Source organism: Mustela erminea, chromosome 8 (genome assembly GCF_009829155.1).
Source record: "Mustela erminea isolate mMusErm1 chromosome 8, mMusErm1.Pri, whole genome shotgun sequence".
Lineage (NCBI taxonomy): Eukaryota > Metazoa > Chordata > Mammalia > Carnivora > Mustelidae > Mustela > Mustela erminea.
This window is the reverse complement of record NC_045621.1, coordinates 73,933,716-73,946,575: the sequence shown is the minus strand read 5'-3', so window position 1 is coordinate 73,946,575 and position 12,860 is coordinate 73,933,716. Positions and strand designations below refer to the sequence as shown.

Here is a 12,860-nt window from a genome sequence, read left to right as displayed (position 1 = left end):
TTCTTTTAGTTTTTGTTTGTCCTAGAAGCTTTTTTTTTTTAAATTTATTTTTTATTTATTTTCAGCATAACAGTATTCATTATTTTTGCACCACACCCAGTGCTCCATGCAATCCATGCCCTCTATAATACCCACCACCTGGTACCCCAACCTCCCACCCCCCACCACTTCAAAACTCTCAGATTGTTTTTCAGAGTCCATAGTCTCTCATGGTTCACCTCCCCTTCCAATTTCCCCCAACTCCCTTCTCCTAACTCCCCATGTCCTCCATGCTATTTGTTATGCTCCACAAATAAGTGAAACCATATGATAATTGACTCTCTCTGCTTGACTTATTTCACTCAGCATAATCTCTTCCAGTCCCGTCCATGTTGCTACAAAAGTTGGGTGTTCGTCCTTTCTGATGGAGGCATAATACTCCATAGTGTATATGGACCACATCTTCCTTATCCATTCGTCCATTGAAGGGCATCTTGGTTCTTTCCACAGTTTAGCAACCGTGGCCATTGCTGCTATAAACATTGGGGTACAGATGGCCCTTCTTTTCACGACATCTGTATCTTTGGGGCAAATACCCAGTAGTGCAATTGCAGGGCCATAGGGAAGCTCTATTTTTAATTTCTTGAGGAATCTCCACACTGTTCTCCAAGGAGGCTGCACCAACTTGCATTCCCACCAACAGTGTAAGAGGGTTCCCCTTTCTCCACATCCCCTCCAACACATGTTGTTTCCTGTCTTGCTAATTTTGGCCATTCTAACTGGTGTAAGGTGATATCTCAATGTGGTTTTAAATTGAATCTGCCTGAGGGCTAGTGATGATGAACATTTTTTCATGTGTCTGATAGCCATTTGTATGTCTTCATGGGAGAAGTGTCTGTTCAAATCTTCTGCCCATTTTTTGATATGATTATCTGTTTTGTGTGTGTTGAGTTTGAGGAGTTCTTTATAGATCCTGGATATCAACCTTTTGTCTGTACTGTCATTTGCAAATATCTTCTCCCATTCCGTGGGTTGCCTCTTTGTTTTCTTGACTGTTTCCTTTGCTGTGCAGAAGCTTTTGATTTTGATGAAGTCCCAAAAGTTTATTTTTGCTTTTGTTTCATTTGCCTTTGGCGACATATCTTGAAAGAAGTTGCTGTGACTGATATCAAAGAGATTACTGCCTATGTTCTCCTCTAGGATTCTGATGGATTCTTGTCTCACGTTGAGGTCTTTTATCCATTTTGAGTTTATCTTTGTGTATGGTGTAAAAGAATGGTTGAGTTTCATTCTTCTACATATAGCTGTCCAGTTTTCCCAGCACCATTTATTGAAGAGACTGTCCTTTTTCCACTGTATATTTTTTCCCATTTTGTCGAAGATTATTTGCCCATAGAGTTGAGGGTCCATATCTGGGCTCTCTACTCTGTTCCACTGGTCTATGTGTCTATTTTTATGTCAGTACCATGCTGTCTTGGTGATCACAGCTTTGTAGTAAAGCTTGAAATCAGGTAGCATGATGCCCCCTGTTTTATTTTTGTTTTAAATATTTCTTTAGCAATTCGGGGTCTCTTCTGATTCCATACAAATTTTTGGATTATTTGCTCCAGCTATTTGAAAAATACCAGTGGAATTTTGATTGGAATGGCATTAAAAGTATAGATTGCTCTAGGCAGTATAGACATTTTAACAATGTTTATTCTTCCGATCCAAGAGCATGGAATGGTCTTACATCTTTTTGTGTCTTCTTCAATTTCTTTCATGAGTGTCCTGTAGTTCCTCAAATACAGATCCTTTACCTCTTTGGTTAGGTTTATTCCCAGGTATCTTATGGTTCTTGGTGCTATAGTAAATGGAATCGATTCTCTAATTTCCCTTTCTGTATTTTCATTGTTAGTGTATAAGAAGGCCACTGATTTCTGTACATTCACTTTGTATCCTGCCACGTTGCTGAATTGCTGTATGAGTTCTAGTAGTTTGGGGTGGAGTCTTTTGGGTTTTCCACATAAAGAATCATGTCATCTGCGAAGAGAGAGAGTTTGACTTCTTCACTGCCAATTTGGATTCCTTTTATTTCTCTTTGTTGTCTGATTGCTGTTGCTAGGACTTCTAATACTATGTTGAACAAGAGTGGTGAGAGTGGGCATCCTTGTCGTGTCCCTGATCTCAACGGGAAGGCTGCAAGCTTTTTCCCATTGAGGATGATATTTGCTGTGGGTCTTTCATAGATAGTTTTGATGAATTTCAGGAATGTTCCCTCTATCCCTATACTTTGCAGTGTTTTAATCAGAAATGGATGCTGAATTTTGTCAAATGCTCTTTCTGCATCAATTGAGAGGACCATGTGGTTTTTCTTTCTTCTCATATTAATTTGTTCTATCACATTGATTGATTTGCGAATGTTGAACCATCCTTGGAGCCCAGGGATGAATCCCACCTGGTCATGGTAGATAATCTTTTTAATGTGCTGTTGGATCCTGTTTGCTAGGATCTTGTTGAGAATCTTAGCATCCATATTCATCAATGATATTCGTCTAAAATTCTCCTTTTTGGTAGGGTCTTTGCCTGGTTTGGGGATCAGGGTAATGCTGGCTTCATAGAAAGAGTCTGGAAGTTTTCCTTCTGCTTCAATTTTTTGAAACATTTCAGGAGAATAGGTGTTATTTCTTCTTTGAAAGTTTAGTAGAATTCCCCAGGGAATTCGTCAGGTCCTGGGCTCTTGTTTTTTGGGAGGTTTTTGACCACTGCTTCAATCTTGTTACTAGATATTGGTCTATTCAGGCTGTCAATTTCTTCCTAATTCAATTTTGGGAGTTTATAGTTTTCCAGGAATGCATCCATTTCATCTAGGTTGCTTAGCTTATTGGCATATAACTGTTGATAATAACTACTGATGATTGTTTCTACTTCCCTGGTGTTAGTTGTGATCTCTCCCTTTTCATTCATAATTTTATGAATTTGGGCTTTCTCTCTTTTCTTTTGGATTAGTGTGGCCAATGGTTTTTTGATCTTATTGATTCTTTCAAAAAACAAGCTTCTAGTTTCATTGATACGTTCTACTGTATCTCTGGTTTCTACCTCAATGATCTCAGCTCTAATCTTGATTATTTCCCTTCTTATGTGTGGAGTTGGTTTTATTTGTTGTTGATTCTCCAGTTTTTTAAGGTGTAGAGACAGCTGCTGTGTTCTGGATTTTTCAATTTTTTTTTGAGAGAGGCTTGGATGGCTATGTATTTCCCCCTTAGGACAGCTTTTGCTGTATCCCATAGATTTTGAACTGAAGTGTCTTCATTCTCATTGGTTTCCATGAATTGTTTCAGTTCTTCTTTGATCTCCTTGTTGATCCAAGCATTCTTAAGCAAGGTGGTCTTTAGCTTCCAGGTGTTTGAGTTCCTTCGGAACTTTTCCTTGTGATTGAGCTCCAGTTTCAAGGTATTGTGATCTGAGAATATGCAGGGAATAATCTCAGTCTTTTGGTATCGGTTGAGTCCTGATTTGTGCCCCAGTATGTGGTCTATTCATGAGAAGGTTCCATGTGCACTTGAGAAGAATGAGTATTCTGTTGTTTTAGGGTGGAATGTTCTGTATATATCTATGAGGTCCATCTGGTCCAATATGTCAATCAATGCTCTTGTTTCTTAATTAATTTTCTGCTTCGATGATCTGTCTATTTCTGAGAGAGGAGTGTTAAGACCTCCTACTATTAATGCATTCATGTGGATATGATTCTTTATCTTGATTAACAGTTTTCTTATGTAATTGGCTGCTCCCATATTGGAGGCATAGATATTTACAATTGTTAGATCATCTTGGTGGATAGTCCCTTTAAGAATGATGTACTGTCCTTCTATATCTCTGACTATGGTCTTTAATTTAAAATCTAATTTATCTGATATGAGAATCGCTACCCCAGCCTTCTTTTGAGGCCCATTGGCATGAAAGATGCTTCTCCATCCCTTCACTTTCAGTCTGGTTGTATCTTTAGGTTCAAAATGGGTCTCTTGTAGACAACATATGGCTGGGTCCTGTCGTTTTATCCAGTCTGCAACCCTATGCCATTTTATGGGCACATTTAGGCCATTCACACTGAGAGTGATTATTGATAGATACGTTTTTATTGACATCGTGTTACCTTTGAAGTCTTTCTTTCTGTAGATTGTCTCTGTATTTCTGTTCAATGCTATTCTTAGGATTTTTCCTCTTTTATAGAACCTCCCCCCCCCCCCCCATATTTCCTGCAGTGTTGGCTTGGTGGTTGCATAGTCTTTTAAGCCTTGTCGGTCTTGGAAACTCTTTATCTCTCCATCCATTTTGAATGTCAGTCTTGCTGGATAAAGTATTCTTGGCTGCATGTTCTTCTCATTAATGCCCTGAATATATCTTGCCAGCCCTTTCTGGCTTGCCAGGGTCTGTGAAGAGGTCTGACGTTATTCTGATGGGCTTTACTTTGTAACTAAGGAGCCTCTTTGTCCTAGTGGCTTTCAAGAGATTATACCTACAATTATGATTCCTCAATTTGACTATCAGGTGTCGTGATGTTTTTTTGGAATGTATAATCTTGGGTGGAGACCTTTCAGCCTCTAGTACATGAACGCTGGTTCCATTCATGAGATTGGGAAAATTTTCATGAAGAACTTGTTCCACTATATCTTCTAGACTTCTTTCTTTCTCCTCCCCTTCAGGGATTCCAATAATTCTGATGTTGGAACGTTTCATGGCATCATTTATTTCCCTGATTCTGTTTTCGTGGTTTCTAAGCTGTTTGCTCCAGGCTTCCTCCTGATCCTTTCTCTCCATCTGTTTGTCCTCCAGATCACTAATTCTATCTTCTGTCTCAGTTACCCTAGCTTTGAGAGAATTTAGATTAGATTGGAACTCATTGAGAGCATTGTGAAGGTCATCCCTGGTAGCTTTCAGCTCAGCCCTAACATTGTGAACATCCTGACTGGTCGCTTTCAGTTCGGCCCTAATCAATTCTGTTTGGTCGTCCATGGCTTTCTCCAACCTAGCTATTGCCTGGATAATTGTTAGCCTAAATTCTCTTTCCGACATATTGTCTATGTTGGTAGCCGTTAGCTCTGTTGCTGAAGGTCCATCCTCTGTATTTTTCTTCTGTTGGGCATTTCTCCTCCTAGTCATTTTGGTGAGAGATGACTGAACAGATGTAGCTGGATGTATTGACCATGGTGCAGTCAAGGTGCACCCTGGAACACTTCTGAGCAATCAGGATTCCCCACCCATACGAGAGACAAAAGAAAAGAAAAAGAAAAAAAGAAAAAAGAGAGAGAGAGAGAGACAGGAAAGAAAGGGAAGATCAAAGAGAAGGTTCAGGGCGCCTGGGTGGCTCAGCGGGTTAAGCCGCTGCCTTCAGCTCAGGTCATGATCTCAGGGTCCTGGGATCGAGTCCTGCATCGGGCTCTCTGCTCAGCAGAGAGCCTGCTTCCTCCTCTCTCTCTCTCTTCCTGCCTCTCTGCCTACTTGTGATCTCTCTGTGTCAAATAAATAAATAAAATCTTTAAAAAAAAAAAAAAAAAGAGAAGGTTCAGCCAAATGGGCCCCAAGGTAAGATTTATGAAGTATACAATCAAATACAGACAAACACAAAGACTGATAAAAATATATGACAAGAGGAAAAAAAAAAAATATATATATATATATATATATATATATGCAAATAAAGGAAGAACCTCATCAAAAAGAACCCCAAGTATAAGATTTATACTATCAGGACAAACACAAAAACACAGAAACACTGGCGGAAGAAAAAGATGGGAGAGTGGTAATAAATTCTCAGTGTGGGTGAGGAAGGTTGTTTTGATTCCTGCTGGATGTATCTTGATATCTTTGTTAAATGACTCAACTTTCCGAGATAAAGGGGGATTAAAAATTGGTTTACCTATAGGGATAATATTGATTGGGGAAAGGGGTTTACTTTGAAGTTTAACTCTATATGACTATTAGAAAGTAAAAATAAAAAGGAATAAACTAGACTAAACTAAACTAAAATTAAAAAAAAAATCAAAAAATAGAAATGCAAAAGAAAAACACAGGTGTATGTACAAAAAGTTCAGGTTAGAAGGTTATTATGGAATTTGATGTACTGGACATCTCACTGTGATGGTAAATAGGTTAAAAAATTATCTATTTAAAAAAAAAAAAAAAAGAACCAGAATAGTGGGAACGAGTTAAAAATAAAAGTTGTCCTATGAAGTAGTGGTGGTTGTTCTCTTGTAGTCTTCTTTTTTTTTTTTTTTTTTCTCCTTTCTTGGTTTGTTTTCTGGGGGAGGGGCCTGCCACGTGGGTTTTCAGTCAATGAGGTTCCCTGAGTTAAGTCCCCCCGCCCTCCTCAAGGGGGTGGGCTCTAAGGAAACTGGTTTTTTTCAGGTTTTTGTTCTCTGGCAGTTTTTATGTTTGTTCACTTTTTTTTTTTCTCTCACCTTGACCGCTTTTGATGGTTTTTGTAGTTTTAGGGGAAAACAAACTGCATCCTGGCCTCCCTTTCAGAGAGAAGCCTCAGTCTGGCTGCAGAGCCCAAATAAGTTCCCAAATGGCCGCAGGCAGAGCAGATTCCAAGTCGTGGTCCCTGGGGATTCAGGATCTTTTGCTTGCACCCAAAACCGTGGCAGCAGCGGCTGTCTAGGCAGCTCCAGACCGCCAGAGAGGTTCCAAGCAGCGATCGCACACTGAGATTTTCCCGCTGGCCCGGGCTGGGAGTGCCTGGTCTTTCTGGGTCTAAGAGTGCCTGGCTTGCATGCACCAATTTCAGGGGAGACTGTGGGTCACGCACGCTTTTCAGGCTCTGAGAACGGGGCGCAGGTCCGAAAGCACCAGGCTGGGACTTCGACCACCTCTTCCAGGGGAGAATTTGGAGCGTGCGTCTTAGGCTCTGAAACAATGGCGCGGGTCACAGAGCGCCTGCCCGGCCTTTGTGTACCTCTTTCAGGGGAGAATGAGGGGTGCGCACATCTCAGGCTGTATAGCAGGGCTTGGGCGTTCTGTCCTCTGGTGAGGCAGCCAGCCCCTCACAGGAGCCGGACCCCACGCATTCTTGGGCGCGCTGGTGGCTTAGGGACCAACACCTGGTTTCTCCGCTGCACTCTCTCTGGCTCATTGCCAGGGGAGGCTGTCCTGGGACCGGGGACTTAAGCCCCTGTCCCTAGCCACCCTGATTCCCACAATTTCCTCCCGCGTTCTTTTGCTTTTTTGAAGTGCTTTCAACCAGTCTCCAAGTTAATGCTGGTCCCCAGATGCAGGGCACTCTCACTTGTATTAGGGGTATTACTTTCCAACTGGTCGCCTCTGGTGGCTCCCTCCCCCTTTTGTTTATCTTTCTATATCAGTTCACCGTTCCCACTCTGCTTTACCTGCCCACTGGCCTCTTCTGCCCCTGTAGAGATCCAGACGTGTATAATTCTGATCTCAGGCTGATTTCATGGGTGATCGGAGTTCTTTGGTTGGTAATCAGCTCACTTTAGGGTACAGGTTTAAAAGGCGCCTCCTCCTACTTCCCCGCCATCTTGTCCCCCCCCCCCCCCCATGAAAATACCTGTCCTAGAAGCTTTTTATCTCTCTTTCTATTCTCAATTGCAGCCTAGCAGGATATAGTATTCTTGGCTGCATATTTTTCTCATTTAGTGCTCTGAATATATCATGCTAGTCCTTTCTGGCCTGCCAGGTCTCCCTGAATAGGTCTGCTGCTAATATTTGTATCATCGTATGTGACAAACCTCTCGTCCCTAGCTGCTTTCAGGATTTTCTCTTTGTCACTAAGTCTTGTAAGTTTTACTATTAGATGATGGGGTGTGGACCTATTTTTATTGATTTTGAGGAGGGTTCTCTGTACCTCCTGGATTTTGATGCTTGTTCCCTTCACCAAATTAGGGAAATTCTCTGCTATAATTTATTCCAATATACCTTCTGTCCCCCTCTTCCTTCGTTCTTCTTCTGGAATCCCTTTTTTCTAATATTATTTCTTCTTATGATATCACTTATCTCTTGAATTCTCCTCTCATGGTCCAGTACTTGTTTGTCTCTCTTTTGCTCAGCTTCTTTATTCCCCATCATTTAGTCTTCTATATCACTAATTCTCTCTTCTGCCTCATTTATCCTAGCAGTAAGAGCCTCCATTTTTTATTGTACCTCAGTAGTAGCTTTTTTATTTCACCTTGATTAGATTTTAGTTCTTTTATTTCTCCAGAAAGGGATTTAATTTCTCCAGAAAGATTCTCTAATATCTTCCATACTTTTTTTTGAGCCCAGCCAGCATCTTATAATCGTCATTTTGAACTGTAGTTCTGACATATTACTAATGTCTGTATTGATTAGGTCCCTAGCCACCACTACTGCCTCTTGTTCTTTTTTTGTGTGTGAGTTTTTCCACCTTGTCATTTTATCCAGGTAAGAATAGATGAATGAAAAAACAACAATACTAAAAGGGTAGCAATGACCCCAGAAAAATATACACTAATGAAATCAGAAAAGACCCAAAACTGGGGGGAGAAAAGAAGGAAGAAGGAAGAAGAAGAAGAAAAAAAAAAAAAAGAAGGAAGAAGAAGGAAGGAAGAAGAAGGAGAAGAAAATATATATATATATATATATATATATATATATATATATATATATATATTAGACTGGCAAACAGAACAGAACCATACACTTGAGTTTTGGTGTATTTTGGTATGTTAGAAAAAACTGCCTCCCAAAATTTTAAAGAAAGAAAGAAAGAAATATATATATATATAATAAGGGTAAACACAATGAAGGGATAGAGTATAACTGTAATGATGAAAATTTAAAAAGATTCTTAAAAAGGAATTGATAAGAAGTTAGTTAAAAAAAGAGGGAAGAATGTGATCTGGCTGGAGAGTAGAACAAAGCTATGCACTAGATTTAGGGTATATTTTGATCTATTAGAAGAAATTGTATCCCAAAAATTTAAAGAAAAAAAACCTATATGTATATAAGAAATAAGGTTAAATGTAATGAAGGGATAAAATATGACTTTAACAGTGAAAATTTAAAAAGATTTTTAAGGAAGTATTGATAGGATAAAATAGTTTAAAAATGTTAAAATAGGAAAGAGGAAAAATTAAAAAATAGAATAAGAAAAAACAAAATAAAAAATATTTAACTTTGAAAGACTAAAGGATCATGGGGAAATAGCCATGAATTCTATGTGTTGTTTTCCCCTAGCTCTGGAGTTCCACAGTTCTCATTTATCAGTGAACTTGGTCTTGGCTGCCTGTTCTTGCTGATCTTCTGGGGGAAGGGCCTGTTGCAGTGATTCTCAAATGTCTTTGCCCAAGGCAGAATTGCAGCCCCTTTGGCAGGGTCCAGGCTAGGCAATCTGCTCAGGTTCACTCTTGGTAGCTTTTGTTCCCGTGAATGCTTTCCATACAGCTTTGGAAGAATGAAAATGGCAGCCTCCCTATCTCTGGCCCCGTAGAAGCCCAGAGCTCAGGGCCCCACTCTTCAGTGTGCCCTCAGAGAAAAGCCTTCAATCCCTCCCATCTCGCTGGTCTCTGGCCACGCCCAAGCTCACAAGCCTGTGACTGAGCATTTCTATCTCTGGTGCAGGGCCCCATTTGGAGTCTCTAAACCCAGCAAATTCTTGCTGTGTGCTCCCATGCCACTCCTCACAGAGAAGGAAGGGGATTCTCCCCGTATTTGCTACTTGCTGGGTCCCTGCTCAAAGAGCAGTCGTCTGACTGTGCCTTGGACCATGGTTTAGGGTAATCCTGAGCTGAGAGCCCACTGCTTGGCTCTGTCTCTGTAGCCAGCTTCTCCATTCTGATACATGGGAGCTCTGCCACACTCAGTCACATTTGGTCTTTTTTATGTCCCCCTGGGTCCTGAGACCACACTGTCCCTGTGAGCACTCCATCCCCCGCTTAGCCTCTGGAGTGATGTCCCAAGTGGAGCAGACTTCTGAAAGTTCCAATTTTGTGCTCCACTGGTCTCTCACTTGCCGGGAGCTGGCCCCTCCCCACCACAGTCTAATTTCCTGTCACTTTGGTTCACTTCTCCACACATTCTACCTTCCAGAAAGTGGTCAGTTTTCTTTTCCTAGTATTGCTATTCTTCTTCTCTTCTATCTCCTGTTGAATTAGTAGGTGTTCAGGATGGTCTGATAAGTATCTAGCTGAATTCCTGGAACCTGATCATATCTTGGTTTCCTACTCCTCTTCCATCTTGCTCCTTCTTCCTTTTGTTAACTTTTAATTCTTAAATCCAGGAGCATTTTTAGTGTGTTATGTGAGGTGGTGATCTGATAAGTTTTTTCAAATATCAAAATGTTCTCAATATTACTTAATGAATAATCTGTCCCTCCACTGATTTCTGATACTTCCTTGAAAATATATTAAGTTCTTGAGTCTCTTAGGTCTGCTTCTGGGCCAGCTATTCTATTCTGTTGATTGATGTGTCTATTCTTTTGCCACCACCACAGTACTTTTAGGACTGCCTTTAAAATAAAGAAAAATCAAAATTTTTTAAAAATAGTAGTATTGTGTAGACGGAGCTCTTTCCTAGTGAAATAATTTGTGTGTGTGTGTGTGTGTGTGTGTAGCATGAGTGAATAAAGAAAACTCCATGGATGAGCATGGATGCCAGCAGTTTTAGGGGAGTAAAGAAAAAAGGGTTACATGCTTATAGATGGTTAAAATAGGGGAAAGGGTAAGTGAAGAAGCAGTTTCTGTGGAGCATATTCCTTGAATGGGCACAGTAGCCAACATGGAGAGACAGAACAAGACTATGCAGAATGCAGAAAATAAAAAGTACAAGAGAAAAGAACAAAACAGGAAAATAACATAAAAAATGGAAAGGAAGAGGAGGATGGAGGAACAACAAGACGATTTATTAGAAGAGAATAATGATATGAATAGTATTACATTCGCAGAGCTTTTTACAATAGTATTTCTGCAAATATGTAAGGTATATAGTGTATTTACATATAAAATGCAAGCACACAAGGCCCAAGTCATGGAATAAACAAAGACATACAATAACAGAATGATTTATCAACATTAATGACAGATGAAACAGACTGAGACAGGAACCTCGCTCCTCAGAGTGGCAAATCACAACCAATTCTCTCCATAGTTGGATTGATGATCAAGAGAATTCACAAGTGTAGAGCCTACTTAGACATACCTAAAATTGTTAATAGATGTTTAATTTTCCAGTTTGCTAAATTTGTTTATGATTCTACATCTGTTCATAATTCAATTTGCTTTAGGCAGTATGACATAGAAAGCAGAGAAAAGTTTGGAATTACACAAGCTTTGGCTCTACATTCTAGAGCTAGAGATGAAGAGTCCTGTTTTTGGTGTTCTGTTGGTATTGTTGAGCCATATTAACTTTGTAGTTCTGGATAAGTTATCTACTGTATCTAGGTCAAATTCCTCAGTAAAATGAAATTAATAGTAAATACCTCAGAGTGTTTTTCTGGTAATTTTATGAGATTATCAAATCTTCAGGAGAGTAACTGGCACATGATCAGTTTTGTATATTGCATTTTTCCTCTGTGAGCTTCTTAGCCTGCAAGGTCCTTGAAGACAAAGACCCTGTGTGTATTCCCTGATGTTTCCCTTGTGTCTAAAACCATACCCAAAACATCAGAAATGCTCAATAATACCTGTTGAAAAAAAATATTTACATGGAATCTAATCACCATCAAATTTCTGTTCTGTTTTTAACCCATTTGTTTCTTTTTGGGCTTTTCGTCAAGTATTACAAGTATTATGATAGGAGAGAAGAGAGTAGACAAGACCACAAGTTTGCTTTTTGTAGGTCTACTCTCCAAATGTAAAAACATCTCTTCTTGTTAACAGTCCTAAATGGAGCATCATCTAGAGGATGCCACACTTCAAGTCAGTACCAACTAAAATATTAGGTAGAGACAGCTCCCTGGTAGGAACTGGTTAACATCCAGGTAAGGACAAGTGTGGTTGGCTCTGAGGCAAGGGGCTCGTGACAGGTGGTGTGTGCTCTGGCAGAGGAGACCAGGAGGAAACAGAGTGTGAAGGCACAAAAACGGACTTCTACCTTGTAATTCTCCATAAGCTGGTCTTTCTGTTTTATTCTGCAAATTTTGCAAGTCCAAATGTAGTTAGGAGATAGAATTTTGTGGAGAGATTCTAAATAAAATGCATGCTACTCTTTATCCTGGAACATACATTCTAAACCAAAGAGCTTCCTTTCAGAAATGAATTTTAATGTATCCTTGGCTTTGAAGGAAATGTACCTTGGCTTCAGCCACATTACTTACTCAAGCCTCCTGATAGCCATGAAGAAAAAAATTAAGAAAACTAACCAAATATTACACAACCCAGATGTCCACAAGCTTAACTAGTCTGGATGTCAATTATGAGAGGGAGGTATCACATTGCAGTAGTAACCCAGATTCTCTGTTTAAGAGTATTATTTGTTTACATGTTCTACTACCTATTTGACCTGGCCTATTTGGACCCTTAGCCCTATCTACTCACAATCCACTGGTTACTGATGATTTGGTCAAATCACCTCTCATTCTGTCCATGTACCTATCAACCAAGGTAGACAAAAGTGATTTTAAAAGTACAAAGAAGAATCTTCTGAACACCAAATGAGTCAAAGAAGAAATAAAAAAGGAAATGAAAAAATATACTGAACCGAATGAAAACAGAAACACAACATGTTGAAATCTATACAATGCTGCAAAAGTAGTTCTAAGAGGACATTTATAGTGATAAATGCCAAGATTAAGAGAAAGGAAAGATCTCAAACAACCAAGCTCTATACCTTAAGGAACTAAAAAAAGAACAAAGTAAACCCAAAGTTAAGAGAAAGAAGAAAATAGCAAAGATCAGAACAGAAATAGAGGCCAGAAAACAATAGAAAAG

At 39.7% G+C, this 12,860-nt stretch overlaps 1 protein-coding gene across 1 annotated transcript in view; it reads left to right on the top strand.

Moving 5' to 3' along the window:
- Positions 1-8,423, top strand: part of SESTD1 (SEC14 and spectrin domain containing 1) — a 166,319-nt gene extending 157,896 nt beyond the window's left edge. The window contains exon 19 of the mRNA XM_032356090.1: positions 8,377-8,423. Within this exon, the coding sequence (XP_032211981.1) occupies positions 8,377-8,394 (18 nt within the window). The 3' untranslated portion in view covers positions 8,395-8,423. The remainder of the gene's footprint in view (positions 1-8,376) is intronic.
- Positions 8,424-12,860: the final 4,437 nt, after the last annotated feature.